The 22,084-nt window shown below is 34.4% G+C and overlaps 2 protein-coding genes across 2 annotated transcripts; one reads left to right on the top strand and one right to left on the bottom strand.

Moving 5' to 3' along the window:
- Positions 1–15,662: 15,662 nt before the first annotated feature.
- Positions 15,663–17,580, top strand: LOC120182699 (glutelin type-B 5-like). Its single transcript, XM_039187591.1, has 3 exons — positions 15,663–15,931; positions 16,445–17,165; positions 17,263–17,580. Exons 1-3 carry the CDS (start codon positions 15,736–15,738, stop codon positions 17,414–17,416), a joined length of 1,071 nt encoding a protein of 356 aa, XP_039043522.1. The 5' UTR covers positions 15,663–15,735; the 3' UTR covers positions 17,417–17,580.
- A 408-nt stretch (positions 17,581–17,988) lies between these two features.
- Positions 17,989–18,756, bottom strand: LOC120182717 (dirigent protein 9-like). The gene has a single exon (XM_039187605.1). It carries the CDS (start codon positions 18,754–18,756, stop codon positions 17,989–17,991), a length of 768 nt encoding a protein of 255 aa, XP_039043536.1.
- Between the last annotated feature and the right edge of the window lie 3,328 nt (positions 18,757–22,084).

Raw genomic sequence — 22,084 nt, 5'->3', positions numbered from 1 at the left:
AGAAAGCTGGAGTCAAAATAATTAAATATTCTGAAGTGAGCTAGTCTCTAAACAAGTTCAAAATTAATGGAAAATTTGCATCAGTTACAGGAAGTTGAATCAACTAACTTAAATAGGTCATTTTCCACTTCCTTTTATTGATCAAATGATAAAACGATTAACTGGTAAAACTCATTACTGTTGTCTTGATGAGTTTTCAGGTTTCTTCTAGATCCTAGTAGCGTCAGAAGACCAAAAAAAATTACTTTTACTTGTCCCTTTGGTACCTTCACTTATCATTGTATGTTGTTTGGGCTTTGTAATGCCCCTACTACGTTCCCGAGATGTATGCTTAGTATATTTTCCAACTAATTAGATAAGAGAATTGAAGTCTTCATGGACGATTTTATGGTATACGATATTTCCTTTTATGAGTGCATCTTAAATTTAACAAATGTGTTGAAGCCATTCTTGAATATAAGCTTCTGTTTAATTATGAAAAATGTCACTTAATGGTTGATAAAGGTTTAATTCTTGGTCATATTGTCTCTTATAATGAAATTACAGTCAATAAGGCAAAAACTGATTTTATTCACTGACTCCCATACCTCACAACTCTGTGGGAAGTTCACTCTTTTCCTGGTCATGTAGGTTTTCATCGCAGATTTATTAAAGATTTTTCCAAGATAGGCAACCGTTTTGCAATTTGCTACAAAAGGAAAAAGTTTTTGACTTTGATGATGAATGCAAAGAAGATTTCGACGTTCCCAAATAAGATCTCATTTCGGTACCTATAGTGCAGCCACCCAATTGGGATTATCCCTTTGAAATTATGTACGACGTGAGTGATCCAATCGTAGGAGTTGTGTTTAGGAAGAAAATCGGCAAAAAAACCTCACATGATAGTTTATACGTCTAGGACACTAGATATAGCTCAATGAATTACTTGACTATCGAAAATGAGTTTTTTGCTATTATTTTTGCCTTTGATAAATTTCATTCTTATCTTCTCGGTACTAATATTGTTGTTTATTCTGATCATTTAACACTAAAATATTTGTTTAGTAAGAAGAAGACAAAACCGCTCTAGATCCGATAGATTTTACTCTTACAAGAGTTTAATCTTCAGATCAAAGATAAGAAAGGAATGTGAAAATCTAATCACAAACCATTTGAGTCGTATCCTCATCTCTCAACATGATGCATCAGTTCAAGAAAAATTCCCCGAGGAACATATATTTTTGGCGCAGTTAGTGGTTATATAGTATGTTGATATGGTTAATTATTTAGCCATGGGAGTACTTCAATCTAATCTAAATTGATCCGAGGTAACACGAATTAAGTGAGAGTCTTGATTTTACATTTTGGATGACCCATATCTTTGGAAACATTGCTCGAATCAGGTAATTCGACGGTGTGTTGTCGAAAATGAGGTGAATTCCATCCTTAGTTTTTGCCACTTTTATTCTTGCGGGGTTCACTTTTGACCGAAACAGACCGCACATAAAATTCTTGAGTGTGGATTTGACTGGCCTAATATTTTTTGTGATGCATTTGTGTTTTGTAAATCTTGTGAAAAATGTCAGCGCACCAATAATTTAAGCTGTCGAAATGAGATGTCTCTTAATCCGGTTCACGTTTGTGAAATATTTGATGTGTGAGGCATTTACTATATGGGTCCTTTTGTTTTGTCTTTTGGGAACTGTTATATAATTCTCACCATTGATTATATCTCAATATGGGAGAATCTAAAGCTACTCGTACTAATGATGCCAGAACTATTGCTGAAATTCTAAAGAATTTCATTTTTTCCAGGTTTGGCACGACAAAAGAAATAATCAGTGAGCAAGGAACGCATTTTATTAATTGGATTATAAAGGCACTCATGAAGAAATACAGTGTTACTCAACGGATCTTCACGACCTACCACCATCAAACTAATAGACAAGCATAGGTTTCTAATAGAGAAATAAAGTTGATTCTTAACAAGATTATGAAGTCGAATAGAAAAGATTAGAGTTTCAAACTAAACAATGCCTTATGGGCATATCGTACCGCATAACTTAGTTTTTGGTAAACTGTGTCACTTGCCTGTTAAATTGGAGCATAAAGCTTATTGGGCTATAAATGAGTGTAATATGGAGATGGATGTATTCGACAAAGCAAAAAAACTTCACATTCAGGTGCTCGAAGAAATTCGTCGCAATGCTTACGATAGTGCCCGAATATATCAATATAAAACTAAATATTTTCATGATCATCACATTTCATTTAAATCTTTTACCGTTGGGCAAAAAGTTATGCTTCTTTAGTCTAAATTGAAAATCTTTTCAGGTAAATTGCTGACGAAGAGGTCAAGACCTTTTACCGTAACTCAAGTATTCTCTCATGGCGTAGTTGAAATTCATGACGATTCGAGAGCTTGTTTTAAAATAAATGGTCAAAGATTGAAGCCTTACTACGAGAACAATCAAACTTGTTTGATCGAGGAAATCATTTTGAAAGAACTTGTAGTTTGAATCAGGTCGTCGAGCTAAATGACGTTAAATAAAGCACTTTAATGGGAGGCAACCGATTTTATTTTAATTTATTCGATTTTCTTGTTACTTTTGTTTATTTTAATTTATTCAATTTTTCTTGTTACTTTTATTTATTTTAATATATTCAAATTTTCTTGTTACTTTTATTTATTTTAGTTCTTCTTTTGAATTTTTTACTTATTTTTTTTTATCTTTGAATTTGCAAGTACCCCGAATATTCTTATTCAAACAGATTTGGAGCAGATTCGGTATTCGGATCGAACAATCATAACCAATAGTGTTTTACGTGAAGAGGGAGCATCCCAGCCGAGCGACACATATTAGCGTTCCCCTTGGTGGTCGACGCATGTTCGCACAACCTAATTCCCCATTTGCTGCCCACATTCCACCTTCCCCCAATTATCGACATCATCTGTACCACCCTTGACCAGTCTCCAACTTCATTCAATGAATTTATGATTTTCAATTTTTAGAACCCACACGCATCATAATCAACTCCTTCCCCAATTCAAACTATTCCCTATTTCTTTTATATCCCATGTAACCCTAATAAAATATAACCATTTTCCGTTTTGTTCTTCAAACCATCACATCTTCTCTTCCTTGATTCCCTGAAAATGACAACCATCAACTCATCGCTACCTCGTCATTCATCAGTTCATCACACCATTGGTATCTATGTTCCGATCACTCTTTTATCTCTCTAATATCCCAAAGCAACGATGGTGAGTACGTGCAACCAAGGGGCCGGGAAGTCTCAACCACCGGTTGTCCTCAGTGGTCGCTGTCGGTTTGCCACTTCAAAGTTCGTATAGGTACCCAATGACACCAATTTCGTGCCTCTATCATCTCCTTATTGCCGTGGTAAACATCGACAATAACTACCGCCTCCCTCGGTCAAAACCGAGCCTATTCACGTTAGACCCACGCCATTGTTGCTATGTTGTCCGATCGTTCTTCTCGGTAGAAAGGTTATGCCGGTCCTTCACGACCATGGTAGAACCATCCATCGTCGGCCTCCTCCCCATCTTTCTATTCCATGTCGACGGTCACCTCCTCCCAATCTATGCTATATACTGCTCCATCTTACTCGATGCATTCCGCAGTGCCAGAATAACATGATGTGGTACATTCCGAACCTATCTTTGTATTACCTATTCTAATGTACCATCCTATTTATGGTTTTACATAATATTTTGACACTAGTTTCCCTACAGAGGAATACCCGCCACTGCTCGTCATGTCATTATCCCGGGTAGCTCGCTTTTCCCTCATTTACAGCAAGTTCCAGCAAGAATGCTATGACATCCGATGGTGTACCCGATCATGTTGAGAGCTCCGACACTGCAAAGGTTGCACCTACGCTGTCCCAACCAAAGAAGAATTCCAAGGCTTCTTGCAGTTCGACGACGATGAATACATGCAGTTTCGTAACATTTGGCATTGTAAGTTTCAGACCTGTTCCTACTCGCACTTTAGATACTTTGAATTTGATAGATTCTATTATGCGTTATTTCGATGCTATTGATTGGACTTTGTACTATGAGATTTAAGTGTGGCATGTTTTATGAGTTAGTTTTTGAATTCTATGCCACATTTACATTTTTTAAGCATCGTGTTGTTAGTGTTAACTCACTAAATGTTATTTTTTTCCTTGTTGGGACAATATTTTTGGATGTCTATTTTTTATTTTAATTTTTCTACGGGGTTCATGACAGATGTCATGGACCAAAGTTATTTGACATCTTTACTTGAGATACTGTAGGATTTTGATGGCGACATTGCTTACAAGGCTCTTACTGGCTTGGCCGGGCAAACCTACAATGCCCTGACGACAAAAGGGAGTCACATCCATGAACTGACAATTCGATACATTCATTGGTTTCTTACATTCAACAACTCAGGACATAATGATACTACGTCCAATTTAAGTAAGGTTGAACTATTCTTTTTGTGGTGTATGCTTACCGGTACTAAGGTAAACTTGGGTTTTGGTTTGCTCGCGCTTTTGAGCATGTTGTGTGCTCTGATCGCTTACTTATTATTGGGTCTTACATCACTCATCATGCCTCTCATCTTTTTTGACGTCAGACAGAATAGTGATTATCCTGCAAGCGCTCCAACAGATGATTCACAAGAGAAAATTCGCCCAAAAAAACCAGAGAAAAAAAAAAGTCTATAGGGTTTAATAAAATATTATAAATTCAAACAATGCCAAAATCAGTCCACAAGTCGGACTGTTATAGCCAAAAATCGTCTTTTTTCGAATTTTGCCAAAAATAGAAAAATCCCGAAAATCACTCTAAATTGAAATTCGAAATAAAATAAGCAATCTCCAAAAAATCCGACCTAAATCGGATTTAAATTGACTTCCTAATTGACAATCGAAATATTACCATAAATAGTAAAAAATATCTAAATCTAGTGATTCGGAGGGGAAAACGACAGAATTTGAGGTTGAAAAAAAGGCCACATGGAGCATGGCTCGATGTGGAGAGCGTGCGCGTCGAAAAGAGCTATCCGGATTGGGGTCTTATGCACGATTCTGACACCTGTAGCCAAAGTTATGGCAAAAAGACTGAAACATACTCAAAACGACCCCAATGAGGAACATGTCACAATCAATTCCCGCCTTTGCGCTGATCTGCCAATTCATGGTATCTCAGCGCCATCAAGGTGCAATCTGACAGCTCAGCATCATCTATCTCGGATCCCCCTACATCATTTTTCCATTGACTTTTGATGATGAACAATTAACTTATGTTTTTTCTATGGATGGTTTAGATGTGCGATGTTTGGAGACGATGGGACTACTCGCTGGTATTCTCGATGCACCTTATATTGTTCCTCTCGATACTATGACACCTTGTAGTGAGTGTGTCTTCTTTCGAAGGATTGTACCATTATCGGAACCGGTAGAGGATCCACAACCAGAAGTGCACGCCCAAATTCATGAAGTGCATGGTAATCTTAACTCCATCGAGACCAACCTTTTCGAGATTTTGTCTTATCTTCGCCCGGACACCTCTCGTCGTGGCCGCAACCGTCATTAGACACGGGGAGTATCTCTATTTGTTTTCATGCGCTTTAAATTTTCATATTGGGACAATATGCTTTAAGTGAAGGAGTAGAGCTTGCATCGATTTTCTCTCGCTTGTTTTAATGTCTATTTGTTTTCATGCGCTTTTAATGTCTTTGTAGTATTTTCCATGACTTATACTTTTAATACGTTTCTGTTATTGGTATTTATGAAGGATTAGAACTGGGATTGCTAACGTTGACTTCTGTGTATCATTCTCTTCATGTTTCCTCTTTTAAATTAGCCGGATCTTATGTTTCTGTCTATATGCAGAGATTCTTTCGCAGGGATTATTATGCAGGGATAAATTCCAGTTACAGACGCACATATGATTTTAATGACTGCATATGAATACTGATTAGCTATGTATTTATGTATTTATTTATACATGCATTGCATTTTTTCTAAATTTTTAATTTTCTGACTGCCGGAGGTCTTCCACGGAAGCTACTCTCAACCTGGCGTTGGGGGTAGCCTACTACCCTACCTCCCCCTTACCCCATACATATGGGAATTGGGTTTTGTTGTTGTTGTTGTTGTTTTGTCTATTCTGATTCTTGCTTTATTGCTTTGATTGTCTAATGAGTTTCTGATCCCTCTTTTATTGGAATTAGGGTGTATGATAGTTAAATGACATGACTAGTGTTTTTCTTTAAATCTTTTGCTTGATATCCCATGAGGTCGTTTGTTGACATGTTTCTCAACTCGATACACATTACAATTTTTTGTGAGATTTAAGCTTAAACGAGCAATCTTTTTGTTCTTGCACGTTTTGTTGATTGAGTGTGCCAGACAAATGTTGATGTTCTAGAACTTGTGATTAAATTCATATCAAGATTGCATGCTTTGAACTTGATGCTTTAATACGATAGGGGCACTTAAGATTCACCCACTTCTCTACTCAAATTGCCTTCCCATATAATTATATCCATTAATAAACCAATTTTGTGCTTTTACCCTTTTTTTAATTTTACCACATTAAAAAATTCAGAACCTTTTATTTTTTTACCCTCTTTTGTTACCCTTGTCAAGACAGAGATTGATTAGTTCCACACACAAAAATAAGAAGAAACGTTCAAAAAAATGAAAAAAAATGGTTCGAACATAAAAATAAAAAAAAAAGATAAAGATTCAAAAAAATGAAAGAAATAAAAGGTTAGTTGTTTTGTTTTTGTTACACTTCTTTGCATTTGTTTACTTTGTTTATTTTGTGGCTTGAACTTAAATATTTTATCTCTTGTCTTGATATTTAAACCCAATTTTGGTATTTTTCCCCTACCTTAACCTAAGCCATGTTACAAACTTTTTAAATACCTTTTGATTAATACATCATGTTCATTTTAGTAGAGAATACTTTATTTACTTACAAGCTTATGGTAATGTCTTGATTGGTTATAGCTTGAGCGTTTTTCCTTTTACTCGAAACACTTATGAGGTATTAAGTTTTATTAAATTGAAATTGATGGATTATTAGGATGTCATGGTTTCGCTTAAACTTGTTCCTAGATATGTCTTCACTTAATTGTTACTTTGATTTTAATAATTGTTATGATCTTGACTCGTTTGGTTTTCTTGGATGTTTGTGAGATGAAGAATGATAATTTGAGATTTTAATATTTAATTAAGGTCTGATTGAGGACAAACATTGAATAAGTGAGAGGGAATTTGATAAGTGATTTATTTTGTAACTACTTTTTCATTAATTACTCCTTGTTGTCTCTTTGATATTGTTGATTTGAGATGTTTTTATTCAATTCTGTGTAGGACTCTAATTTTCAATAAACCGTGTATAAAAAGCAAGTTATGCAGTTTTTTTTTATTTTCTGGTATCAAGACTAGACACATGAGATTGACTTGGGGCATGATAATGTCCGATGTGGTAGATTCTAGTAGTCTAGTCAGTAGTAACTTCTAGAAGGCGATCGAGTCAGAATCATCTAGAAAGACGGGCAGAAGACAATTGCTTAGGAATTAAGATTTAATTTGAATTTAAATGTTTTTTTGTTTTATTTTTATAAAGTTTTTCTTTTCATCTTTATTCTTGTTTTACGTTTTTACTTTGTTTTCTTTAAAAACATGTTAAGTATGATTTTTATCATGCTTAGCTAATTTTCTCATTTAGCCAAAGGCTTAGCGATGACTCAATTTGTTTTGTAAGAATTGAAAAGCACTTAATATCTTCCTATTACATTCTCAATTTTCTGCAAACTTGGATTGTAAATGAGTCTTTCCTTCAAAATCTTAACACTTTCATTTCAAAAAGATCTCGTTGGTCTGGATGTTGTTCTGATTTAAAGTTGGGAGGAAAGTTCGGCTTGTAGCACACTTGACTTCCTATGAACACACTTAACGACGGTCTGTTAAGGGAAATTGAGATTAAACTCGATTCTCATTGAGACAACATAATCTAAGTCGAGCTTTTCCAGCACTTTAAATTGATTTGGTGCTAACACCGATTGCCATGGTTAGTCCAAACAAGAACTAAATTTCAAAGATTGTCTTGGGCATATCGGTTTATTGGAGAGAAAGGTAAGATACAAGGGTTGTGCCTTGTAGACTGTAACCGGCATGAATCCCAAAGTAAAATCTTTTTCATTGAGGTAAAGTGAGGATTGACACTATTTTATTCTCTCAAATTTAATTTCGTCATTTTCTAGATTTAATTTTTTTTACTCTTAGCATTTATTTTTACTTTGCTCTCTCAACTTAATTTCCCCTATTTTTCTTTATTTTCTCACCAAGTCAAAATTAAAACCTGTCAACATCAGCAATTCCTTAGCCCATGCGGATCAAACCTTCTTCTCTTTACTATTCTTATTCATTTATTTATTTTAAGATTAAGGATAATTTATTTGACAAAATCCAATCAAAACTGACAAAAAATCATCTAAAGCTTAGACCTTATAATGCTTCGACATGCTTTGGGACTGTCTGGTGACTAGTTTTGAGATTTTTTATTTCGTTTTCTTGAAATAATGCTTTTCACCATTTATATTTTTGGACAAACAAATACAAACTCCTCAAATCTTAAAATTCATTAGTCTAAAAGTTGATATTTTATATGTTTAATTTTATGAGCTTTAAAATATTTTGAGAAAATCTAAACTAATAAAATAGTAAAAAATGAAATAAATTCATTAATATTTAGAGTGGTCGCTAAATACATCAAAGATAGTTTGGATTCACAAAGATGTATTCATTCTTACTGCTCCACTTCTCATTTGTGTTTCATCTCTTATTTTCTTAGCTTTTGGAATACTATGCAATCTTAATGTGCTCAAAGTACTTTTAACTTTGAATTGCGAAAAAAATTGTTTTAAAAATTTTAGTTTCAATTCTCTATGATGTTGCATCTTCGGTTGATGTTTCAAGGTGAAATCAGATTGCAGATGTGCTTATACATTTCTTCTTTTTCCTCCTCCTCTTCTTCTTATAAGTGAAAAAACGCAAGAGTGGGGTTTTACTTGAACCAGTCACAAAATTGACAACATCTAATGCTTATCTTCGAACAAATGCCAACTCGGACGATATTTTGGAAGCTAAAAAGACAAAAGAATATATTTTTAAGAGCTAGTTGTCCTTGTATTCACGTGCCTTCAACTGCCAGACACCTAGGAGGGAACATCTGCCACCTGGGACGGCTGATCCTATCGGCACATACGTCCAGCTACAAGTCTCCCAAGATGAACCACTGCCAGCTGTCCAGGAGAGGACCATTTCCACCTCTGCAGCATCCCTCACGTGAAGGAAACCAACTTGGGGGCATCCTAGGAATTTAACACAAATCCCTATGTTTATTCCCCACTATAAATAGGAGATGAAGCCACCATATCATGAGACTTGATTTTTGAAGAAAAAAGTGAAGAGACGGTTGGAAGAAAAAGGTTCCTCCTTTTTCCGTCATTCACTTTTGTAGTGGGATTCCTCCATTAACAAGCTAGAGGGAGTGGCGAGCTAGACATCCGAGGGGAGCTAGTAAGCTAAGGCGATTCGTGGTGGACGAGGGGAGCTTCGGCAACACGCGTCAAAGGCTTTTCCTCCACCCTTTATTATCATGTCATGCAATATTCGAACCCCACCAAGAACTAGCCTTATTTGGTGGGAGTTCATTATGGAAACCTAAGTTTTATTTTAATGGATGGTTGTTTTTGTATGTTGTTATTTGTATTGCTTATGATGGTTAATGCCTAAAGGTTGTAGGAGCTATGAGAGTAGCCATTCCTTAGGAGAATGCTTAGTGTTCGAGAGAATGACTAAGTAACATATCTTTAGTGTTCGAGAGAAACTAAGGAGGATCCACATAAGCAATGGGCTCTATATAGTAACTAAACCTAATCCACCCTTAGACATAAGGCTAGGATTTCAATCGACTAAAAGGAGTAGTGCTCAGTCGAGAAGTTAGATGCTAGTGCTGACGCTGAGTGGTATTGCTATGACATATTATGTTGATATGAACCAATAGGATCCTGCACCTGCTAAAGGCGAGAGGTATTGCCATGACTTTCTCAACATGTCGAGTCTTTTGACTAGAGATAGAATAGCGAACCTTTTGTAAACTCTGTCGGGCAAGTAAGACATAGAAGTAATACCATCTTGAGAAAATAGACTTAAGTTTCCTTAAGTGACTCCTATCTTTCATTCCCATAGTAGCTTGCTATACGAGGATTGTCAAGTCATTTTATTCAAGTCCAGTGTTTACATTTTGTTTTACCTTTACATTTTCATTTGATTACACTAAACACAATTTAATTTGTCACGACATTTTCATCCATTTTCCATGACATCTCCATTTGCTTCCACATCACACTATCATTTCATCTCCAGCAGCGTACATTTCCTTTTGCCTCAACATTCTCATCGGTACATACCATCATACTAACTATACTTAGATAAAGTAGTTCTTTGATGTGATTAAACTTATAAATTTCCTCCAATCCTTGTGGATACGATACTCACTCATCATTGTATTACTTGTTCGATTGTGTATACTTGCACATATTTCGCGACCATATTTAGTAGTCACAAATCGCAGACAACATCTAATGCTTCTCTTCGTTCTATATATATCATTGTCTTCAACAAGTCAAAAATATTATTTTCTGTAACAAGAAGAAAAAGAAGTGTTCTCAACATGCTAATGCAATCCATGGTCGTCGTAAGGGCAAAAGGGGGCACAAGAATAAATAAACTCCATGTGTTTACGTTTTGGTCTCTTAATGTTAAATATATCAGAGGTATTCTTCTAAAATTGATTGATTAAAATAGTTATGAAAGAGAAAGGGAGTTGAAACTTCATCATAACACTCTTTTATCTCATCTACATGCTATGAAAGAAAAAGAGAGTGATAGATCAAAGCGAAAGTACTCCCATAAGATGAATCTCATAAGCATCTTCATCTTGTTTGTTCTACTAATTACAGTTTCACTATCTGCAGCAATTAGGTCTGATTCATTTAATACCTTATCATATAAATTGAAAAAGTAAAATCAAGACAACAATAAACCGAAAACCAAAACCATAACAAACACGGTGATAAGCACTGAAGAAAACGACAAGTTTTCCGTACAACACCTAAGTTCGAAATATCGTTGTTTGAAAATGAATGGGTAAATGAGATCGTAGGCAGTGGCTATGGAGCTAGTTTCAGAGGTCCTAAGGAAGTATACTCTAAAGGTTGTGTTATTAAACCCACAATTGTTTGTAAATATGAAAGCCCCTGTTATAACAAGAAGTTGATTTGCCATGCTAAGTGCTTCACTTATTATACTCGGTCAAGGAAAGGTTACGGCGGCGGTTGTGTTATTAAACCCACAATTGTTTGTACATTTGAAAGCCCCTGTTATAACAAGAACCTGATTTGCCATGCTAAGTGCTTCACTTATTATAGTCGGTCAAGGAAAGGTTACGGCGGCGGTGAAGAGCAAAACATTGAGAGTGGAGGAGGAAGAGGAAGAGGTGATTTTTTTTTAATTTTTTAATTGTCACGTAACACTTCCATTAAAAGGGAGTTTGTAACACCCCAACCCGTACCTGACCCGAATACGAGTCTGACATGTCACATTAACTTTTAAAAATGATATTCTTACAAAATATCAAAATATTTGAACTCAATTTAAGAAAATACCAAAATATTCTATTAAATTGTGTTTCAATATAAAAATTTAAGTCAAAAATGTATTTATGAACAGTAAAATAAGGTATGAACAATATCGTGAACAATAATGAACATTATCATGAACAATAGCGAATGTTAAAATTTTTCTAGATTGTTAGAGGGGTACCGATTCCCCTGCTACAGTACCTCGACAAAACATGTATAAAACTCGTAAAATTTAAAACGTTCATCATTATACATTTACCATTTACATATATACGTTTAAAACATTCCAAAACTCGATCAGAGCGTATCTAATACAAATCCTTTTTATTACATGCCAACTAAATTCTTTCTAACAAAATACATGTAATTCGATCTACATTTCTGATCTGATCTTCGGAAGGAGAACTGACTTGTCTTGTTACTCTTTACTTCTCTTTTCGCTTTCCAAACCTACGTATGAAACAATCACACGCTAAGTCGATGATTTAGTGAGGCATATAAAACATATAATATAACCATATACCATTTCATATAAACAAAAGGTATACATCTGCAAATACTATCATTAATCCCTTTTACTTGCCATATATTCATCATATAACACATATATCACTATACCAAGGAATAAACATATCATATATAGTGTATTTGTTATTATCTCATTTTAAATCATGTACAGATGTCACTAATTCTTTTTATCATATAAACATATACTAAACATTTCTATACAGATCATGGAACACATATATCATTAATTCTTATGATTTAACACCCTTATATATAACATATCATGCATTAACCAAGCAATACCCATTACATAAATCCTGTGATCTATTCCATATAACAAATCACATATACATATCATATTCAGTATACTTATTAAATTTCTTTATTATCCCATGTACACTATTGAGAACTGAAGGTATGTGAGTACATTGAGGTTGTGCACTAATGCTATCACCACAGCTCGTATAAGTCCCACTGAGTGGTATATGAAATTTGTCCCAAATAACCTATGTATATGTCCCGAAGGACCACTGTATATGTCCCGAAGGACCGCGTAGACCCTCGACTCTTGGCATGCCAACTATACCTATAGTTCTCGTATCATAGAACATGGGCATTTTTCTTTTGCTTCATATATTCATGTACTCATATCATTGCTCTTATGATCACATATCACATGTTCATATAATCACGTAGTTTACTTTCATGTAATTCATGTCACTTTTCATATGAATTCATATTCATGTGTCACATAGCTTGTATCACTTTGCATGGATTCACATAAACATATATATCATTTAATTCATGTCTTATTCTTATATCATATATATATATATATATATATCATCTATGTTTCATCACTTAATCTCATATCATATAACATGTATTCACATACACTATTTATACCAGTTCACATAGCTTATCACACTAACATGTATTCACACCATTAATGTAACATATGCAATAATATATATATCACATATACTCATGCCACATAAGTGTCATATCAATCACAAATCGAATAATAATTTAGGAGCCACTTCTTACCACAGTAACTCCGTCGTTGGCTCATTGCAAGCCAATGTTTGTTCAATAACCTAAGTACAAATTAAATTGCACTCACCTTAGCCTTGCTTTCTTTGACTTGATCCTAATTCTATTATTGTTTCGGAACTTGTTTAGGCTCAAAATCTACATAAATATAATTTTCAAAACAATTATCAGAAGCCTAAACTTTAAACTTGATGTTAATAACTTAAACTAGTTTAATGAACCAAAATTCCATTTTTTTTCTTTAGGGGGGAATCGATACCCCTCAGGGGGTATCTGTACCCTCTGCATATGCTGTAAAACTCAGAATTTTACTGTTTAAACCCGAAAATCATCAACTGTTCACTCAATTCTTCTATTTTAAGCCCCTATCATACCATTAAACTCAACTATCATTACTTAAACCAACTTATATCCATATAAACCATCTTTATCTTCCATATCTCATTATGATTCTTAAAATTAAGAATCATACCAAATTTTCCACATGTTCTAAATTCAATTCTAACACTTCATACTTCTTAATTTCACTTATGACAAGTCAAATTTAACTTTCATTTCTAATTATGAACTCTATTCCAAGATTTCATTAAAGAACTCAAAATCTTTAATCTTTTCTAACTCCTTGATCTTTTGATTTTAAGATAACTTAAGCTTTCCTTAAGCTTAGATATCATCTAATGATCAAAACCAATACTTAAAATCAACAAATAATCAAGAAATCAGAAAACTCACCTTTGCTTGGGGTGCTTCACGGTGGAGAAGAAGAAGATGAAGAAGAGAAGAGAGTTTTCCATTTCACACTCCCCCTCTACGTGTTTATCTCCTATTAAAGGGGAGAAAAATATATTTCCTTGTCAATTGACCATTTTGCCCTTTTATTCATTGGATAATTACTAACAACTTTCTGAAAATATTCCTAAATAAATCATTGAACTATTGAACTATTCTACTTTGATTGCCAAATTCTAAAACTTTATAATTTAGTCACTAACCCTTAATTTGGGATGTTACAGAGTTAACATATTGAATATATTGATAATTTAAGGGACCAAACATACATTTTTAAACTAGTGGCCAAAGTTAGTCAGACCGAAAACAACGGGAACTAATTGTATAGTTTACTCTTTTTTTATGTTACAAGAATTTTTTTGATTAAAATAATAAAATTTGTGAATTTAAGTATTAAATTAATTAGATTATCTAAAAATAGAGTTAAATTAACTGAGTATGTAACTATGGGAAGATCAAAAGTGTTGTTATACTAATTTACTTACATCAACACTTCTGGACAATTAATAAGTGATGACTTAATTAACACCAATTTAAAAGTTTAATGACCTTAATAAGAAATTTATTCAATAATCATAATAAATTTAATTTAATAATTTAGCGACTAATAAGTATTTAACTAAAAGATATAAATCCAGACACAATTAACAAAAAAAACGTTTGAAAATAAATTAATAAGATTTTATAAGTAGTTTAACTTAAGAATAAATTTTAAATCATTTCCCAACTTTTTTATCATCCATTCATTCATGTATTTTTTAACATTTTTATAATTCTTTTAATTTTTTATTAATTCTTTATGACAATTAATTATTTATGTTTCTTTTCAATTTTTCATGCAATTTTTTTTTATAAAAACCGTTTATATTTTTTTATTTCTTTAACGGTAGTAACTGACTTTTTCTATCGTATATTAATTCTAACTTTATCTGTGCGGCTGTGCATAAAGAATAGCTAAAAAATATATTTCAAATAAATTTTTATACGAAAGAAATAAGGAATAAATTTATATTATTTTAATTTTATTTTAACATGTACAATTTGTAGATCAAATAATTTTAAGTTCTTATTATAATTTTTACGAACCTAATACATTTAATACTTATCTTTTATTTATTAAATTGTTAAAATTAACTTATTTAACTTTTTCTCTAACTAAATTGATATTCAAAATATGATTTTTAATATTTTATTTTGAAGCAAATTTGATAAAAATATTTTCTGATTTGATTGATAACAAATTCGTATTTTCTTCAACAAATTGTTTTATAACATTAGCTAATGACGATCCTACAAAATTAACTAATAAATAATTATAAAGATAGTTTATTATCTTCCAATATTTTATTCCTAAATAATTTTTTCTGTTATAAAAGTAATCATATTCATATTTTTTAATATACTAAACAATTATTATTTGTTTATTAAAAATTTAAATTAGTTAGGATACATAATTATTAATAAATTCCCAATTAAAATAATTGAGAAGTCAATGATTTGTTTTATAAGTTTAAATTATGTTAAACTCTAGAATTAGACTAGATACGGATATTTACGCCTCAGTTCTCATGGTTATAAATATCCTTCCATCACACTTGAAAAATTCACCACTTCAGTGATTCTCTCTGAGTCAATTTTTTTCTGCGTTAAGGGATTTTGGGATTTGTTTCTTTTGTGAAAGAAGAAGATGGAACTAGATCTTTCTCCTAAGTTGGCTAAGATAGTGTACGGCGGGGATGGTGGAAGCTACTCTGCTTGGTGCCCCAATGAACTCCCAATGTTGCGTGAAGGCAACATCGGTGCCGCCAAGTTGGCCCTTGAAAAGAACGGATTTGCCCTTCCTCGGTATTCAGATTCATCGAAAGTTGCTTATGTTCTACAAGGTATTTGTTCTCTTTTTGGGTTTTGTTCATGCACTACGGAGGCATCTTTTTTATTGCTTTTCTTGTCATCTGATACATGATCGGAGTTGGGATATGATCAAACTCTTTCTGTGTTGTGTTGGGACTTGATTCGTCGCTGCAAATTTCATATGATCTTCATGTTTGAGATTTACTGTTTTGGGGTTTTTTATTTATCAAGATATATATTTTTCTTTAATCTGTAAGAGTTTTATTCTTTTTGATTTTATTTGTGTTGCTTTTATCAATCAGAGAAAGAACCATCTTTTATTCTCTAATTGGTCTCTTATACTGTAAAAGGAAAGCATCCGATCTGCATCCAAATCAATTCTTTGCTTTTAAGGTGCCAAAGTTGAATTATTGTTGATCAATCACTGCATGTGGTTTCTTTACCTTAATTGTATAGCTTAGTTTTGTTAAGTTTTGATTTAACTATCATTTTGCAATAAGTTTGAATTGTAATCTTCTTTCTCTATGTATGATCTCTTGATATAGGAACCGGTGTTGCTGGAATTATTCTCCCTGAATCTGAGGAGAAAGTAATAGCAATCAAGAAGGGTGATGCCATTGCTCTCCCTTTCGGTGTCATTAGCTGGTGGTACAACAAGGACGATTCTGAATTGGAGGTTCTCTTTATGGGAGATACCTCTAAAGGTCACAAGGCCGGCCAATTTACAGATTTCTTTTTGACTGGCGCTAATGGTATCTTCACTGGCTTCACAACCGATTTTGTCAAAAGAGCATGGGATGTGGATGATAATACTGCTAAGGCTCTCATCGGCAACCAACAAGGTAGAGGCATTGTCAAGCTTGATGCCAGCGTTAAGATGCCTGAACCGAAGCCTGATCACCGAAAAGGAATGGCTTTGAACTGCGAGGAAGCTCCTTTGGATACTGATATCAAGAACGCTGGAAATGTCGTGCTCTTGAATACAAAAAATCTTCCTTTGGTTGGTCAGGTGGGGCTTGGTGCTGATCTGGTTAGATTGGAAGGCAATGCAATGTGCTCCCCGGGGTTCTCTTGTGATTCAGCTTTGCAGGTAACCTATATTGTCAAGGGCAGCGGCCGTATCCAAGTTGTTGGTGTCGATGGAAAAAGGGTCTTGGAAACCATTGTGAAACCGGGTAACCTGTTGATTGTGCCGAGGTTCTTTGTTGTTTCAAAGATTGCAGATCCGGAGGGTTTGTCGTGGTTCTCGATCATCACCACTCCCAAGTATGCTACTCGTTGAGAGTTTAAATCCATTAATTAAACTTGTATATAACAGATTTGCCAATAGCTAGACATAACTTGTTTTGATTCACGTTTGCAGCCCTGTATTCACTCACTTGGCTGGAAGCATTGGGGCATGGAAGGCTATATCCCCTGAAGTTTTGCAGGCAGCTTTCAAGGTTCCGGCTGAGACGGAGAAGCTTTTCCGGTCCAAGAGAACCAATGATGCCATTTTCTTTCCACCGCCGAAATGAAGAATCAAATCTCTTAAGCTGTCGCTAGTTTTAGTTTTTTAAAATAAAAAAAAAATTGTTTTTAGGATGTTTAGCGAATAAACTATTTTTCTTTCGGTTTATGTTAGTGATGTAATATGAACGAATTAAAGGTTCTCATAATATTACTTTCTTTCTTCGCAAAATTTATTTTTCGTTTCTTTTTAACATTTAATTAGATGGGGTAATCATTCAAATTGAGAATAAAAATGTGTAAAAGCTGATGGTGTGAACGAATCCCTTTCTTCATACAGATGGGCAAAAGATGTTAGCCGCACTTAAAAGTCGAGTACTCCATAGTTGAGTTAGCAATCCAAAAAAATTAGAAAGAATACGTAGATACAATCCGATTAGAAAGAGTAAATTGCTCGAAGTAATTAAAATATAAAATTAACATAAATTAGAATAAAATAAAAAGACACGAAATTCTGAGATATAAAACATAACATAGAAATTTAATAAGTGGTTATCGTAATATCACCTAATTTTGCTATATTTATTTTCTACTTATGATGATTAAATTGATGACTAAATCCTTGAGGAAAAAAGGTTCATTACTGTTGAGTTATGAACACACTAAACTTCAAAAGCTTGTCGATGCCATCAGTGGTGTACTGGTTCGTGTGGTTAAGGGTCTCAACGACAGCAAACCCTTGTGCATTTCCATATTTTCCTGTTCCACCGACTATAGCTATCGGAGACTTGACCGCAGCTGTATGGTGCACCCCAAAGAAACTGACGGCGTCGTCTTTATCGTTATCATCTTCATCATGGAACATAGCAGTGAAGGCCATTGTATGACTGCTACCATCCGTTGAGCTTGCCAGATAAAATCCCTGTGCTTTACCGATTATGGAAGACCCGAATTCATTCCCTTGGGTCAGTTCATCATCGATCACGGTTATGGTTCCGAATAAGAGGTTCTGTGAAGTTGCTCCTTGAGTAACAACAGGGAGTGCTTTGCCATCTATGATTCCACTGCGTTTCTTGGAGAAAGGGATTCCTTTGACTTGTGGGGTATTGGCAACTATCCCGTTCACCACCCTTACTGATGGAGCTGAGCCACCGAATATGTCATGCATAAAGAATGACAGTGTGGGTTGATCACTTGTGCTAGGGGTTGCAGCCTGCACGGGATCTTCTAACGGCGCCGTGTGAGCTACGGGTGTCCGAACCGGGTTGATTGCCATTGTTTCAGACGGTGGAAGAGGTGGGAGTGTGTCATCTTCAGTGACGACTCTTGCTCCATTGGAATAATACTTCATGGTGATGGCTAAGAGCAAGAGGTACAATGTTCCCTTAATTCGTAGCTCTTTGGTCATTATAATTTGGTCAATGACAAGAATTGAAGCCTTTTTTTCTTAAGGAAACATGATTTTTGTAGGCTTTATATATATATATATAGTTGTTGATGGTGGATGAATGAGTTAAAACAATGGTGGAGCAGGGAAAATCGCGTTCGGAGTGGTTCAGAACATGTGTTTTTTCTCATTTGTAGGAAGTTTAAGCAAATGGAGTTGTTAAAATGTCTTAGGACTGGGTTTATAAAAGGTGAGTCAACTTTCCTTAACTGGTGTTTTGAATGGGCTAAATTAACGAGATAATATTGTTGGAAAAAAAATTTCACGAGATAAAGCGTTCCAACAATTAATTACTGAGATATGGTGAAATCTACAGTTCGAACATAAGTCGCCAGACGCTCCTGGCGACCAAGGAGGTCGCCATGCTGTCCCTGCGAGCTGTGGTGAGCTACTGCATTACCTATATCGGTAATTAAACTTTTATCCGAAATTCCAGTTTGGTCGCCGGGATCACATGACGACCTATAAGGTCGCCCGACATACATGGCGATTCCATTTTAACCTAGTTAAAAAGCTTAATTATCGATGTAGGTAATCGTTGTTACTTAGGAAAATTTAAATAATCGCATGAAAGCCTAATTACTGATGTAGGTAATATTTGTTACTTAGCCTCAACGTGTTAGGACGTACATGACACATGTAAAATCTCTTGTAGTTCGCCGAGAAGAAATGACGACCTAGTAAATTGCCCGGATGACATGACGACCTACGAAACAATTAATCTACGAAGTGTATTATCTCATGAATTAATATATTCAAAAACATTATCTCAAAAGTTTTATCTTTTGAATGTTGGGTTTATATAATGATTATATATATATATATATATTAAAACATGACGTGTAATATTTAAATAAAATAAAAAATCTTAATTACCCCACCATCCCTCTCCCACCTCACCCTCATATCCTCTTCCTCCGACCACCATCTTAATCACCCCTTTTAGAACCATCATCGTCTCAATCATCAAAAATAAAACAAGCTCAGCCACTAAACAGAGAGCCTCCTCATTTATAAGGCGCTGCAAATCAAACAACTTTGAAAGTGGAGTCTAAGAAAAGCAAGGGACGTTACAAATTTAACCGATCCAAGTTATCAAACCACTTTACTCTTCAGCCAAAAATAGAAGGAAAAAAAAAGATTATTGACAACTAACCCACTTCTGTTTTGTTAGATTTTCTCGATTTTTTAAAGATAATTGGTTCTTTAATGGGGTTTTAATGGCCATATCTTTGTCTTGAAGACTGGGTAACACCCAATTTACATTTTGATGCTTGGATTGGAATAGAAGGTTTAAGCAATTGGGAGTTCTCTCTTTTGTTCACTAATTTCGATGTTTATTCAAAAATGTCGTCTTTAGTTTCAAGGCAAATGCCTGCAAAATTAGGTGGGGGAAGATGGGATTTCACTCACTATTAGGATGTCCTTTACTTATTTCAGTTCAAAGATGAATGGACATTTTTCGATGGTCTGTAGTTGTTATAAAGACGACGGATTTGGGGTGATCTATGTTGAAGAAAGAAAATGGGAGGAGAGAAATGAGATAAATGGCGTGTTTCAGGTTTGGGGGAGAGACGAGGGGAGGAGGTGGAAGAAAAGGGAAAATAATAAAAAAAAAAGAATTTTTATTTTTATTTAGACTAAAATCACGTCGTTTTGATTTAAATTTGTGTTTTTTTAAGATTCAAAACTACATTGTTTTGTACAAATTGTTATGTCGTAATGTCGTTAATTATATAATGGCATAGTGATAAAAAGAATTTAATGTCTAAGGTTTAAAAAAATTAAAAGTACTGTTATTAAAATAGGAGAACGAGTAAAGTTAAGTGAATAAGTGTGTAATTTATACTGTTTATAATCATCCGAGACAATTAGGGATTTAATATTGGAGCTTTCTTAACTTTCTACGTCTAAGGGACACATACAAAGAGATAACCCGTCGATCATTGAGGTGATTCAGGCGGGAGAAACAACTAAAATTACAGGGGAAAATCAACGAGAGGATCGCACTTTAGGCGAAGAGGAACCAGCGGAGGAGAGAACATGGTCAAGATCATGAAGAGACACTATATGAGAAAGTGAATTCGATAGTATTGATTTGGGTAACAAATTCTATGCTGTGAAATTTTAGAGTACGACGAATAGAGTCAAAGTTCTAACAAAAGGTCCCTGAAAAATCATGGGTCATTACCTAACAGTTCACAGGTGGAGGTAGAACTTCTTCGTGGAAAAGGCTAACATACCTTCTACAGCCGTCTGGATTCATTTCCCAGGTCTTCACATCGAATATTTTGATGAAGGTATACTGGTAAACATCGAAAAATTGGTGGGTACACTTCTGGAAGTGGACTATCATACGGCTTGGTCAACAAGAAATAAATTCGCTAGAATCTGTGTGAAAATGGATTTGAATAAACCTATGTTATCAAAAACCAAAATTGGTAAGATTACTTTCATCATAGAATGTGAAGGCTTCCACTATGGGATGGTAGGAATTAAATCTAATCAGTCCCCCATTAAACATTTTGACAATTTGCAAAAAATAAATGGAACAAGAGACACAACCAACTCCAGAGCTACAAGAAAGCCAAGATAAAGAAGAGCGAAAAGAACAACAAAAAAATAGAACCAATGACAAAGAAACCAACAATGAAAGGAAATTTGGATCCTGGATGCTGGTTCAAAGACCACAAAAAGGTACAAAAACAAATAACAAATTCCAAAATAGTCATAATCAGGAACATCGGAACGGAAATCGTTTCAAGGCTTTAACAGAAGAAACAACAATGAAACAAACAAAACATAAGTCGCCAAGGAAAATCTCTAGGTTATAGAGAAAGTTTCAACCCCGAGCAACAATCCGATGGAAAATGAAGAAAATAGACAGGAATTCAGAAATTCTCAGACAAAAGACAAAGGCAAAAAGAAAATATCAGCTCCTCGAAAACAAAATAAGCAAGGGAACAGTTCGAGGACCTTTTGATGACCTCAAACTCTCATAAGACACATACAGAAAAACAGAATCTCCAAAATGTCGAGAATGAAAGATTCTATTAAACTTGTGAAACTGGATACAAATCACATGGAAATCGAAAGATAAGATAATAGTATGAAGAATAGGATCAAGAAACCCAACATATGGAGGAAATGTGCGTGGATACTTGAATACACGAGATTACAATAGAAACTGGCTGCTCAACAAATTCAGACCCTCACAATGGGAGTAACAATAATGGTATTCAAGTATTACAAAATAGTAGTACGCCTGACTGCCGGGAAAATTATCGTG

This window comes from Hibiscus syriacus, unplaced genomic scaffold, assembly GCF_006381635.1.
Source record: "Hibiscus syriacus cultivar Baekdansim isolate YM2019G1 unplaced genomic scaffold, ASM638163v2 tig00112737_pilon, whole genome shotgun sequence".
Classification (NCBI taxonomy): domain Eukaryota; kingdom Viridiplantae; phylum Streptophyta; class Magnoliopsida; order Malvales; family Malvaceae; genus Hibiscus; species Hibiscus syriacus.
The sequence above is the reverse complement of the archived record's forward strand: the minus strand, read 5'-3'. Positions and strand labels throughout refer to the sequence as shown.

What these genes read in the sequence shown, in the direction of transcription:
- LOC120182699 (XM_039187591.1), top strand. Translation starts at nt 15,736, where the DNA reads ATGGAACTAGATCTTTCTCCTAAGTTGGCTAAGATAGTGTACGGCGGG. An exon ending in AGTTGCTTATGTTCTACAAG is followed by an intron (nt 15,932 to 16,444) that starts GTATTTGTTCTC and finishes CTCTTGATATAG; the next exon opens with GAACCGGTGTTGCTGGAATT. An exon ending in TCGATCATCACCACTCCCAA is followed by an intron (nt 17,166 to 17,262) that starts GTATGCTACTCG and finishes TCACGTTTGCAG; the next exon opens with CCCTGTATTCACTCACTTGG.
- LOC120182717 (XM_039187605.1), bottom strand. Translation starts at nt 18,756, where the DNA reads ATGACCAAAGAGCTACGAATTAAGGGAACATTGTACCTCTTGCTCTTA.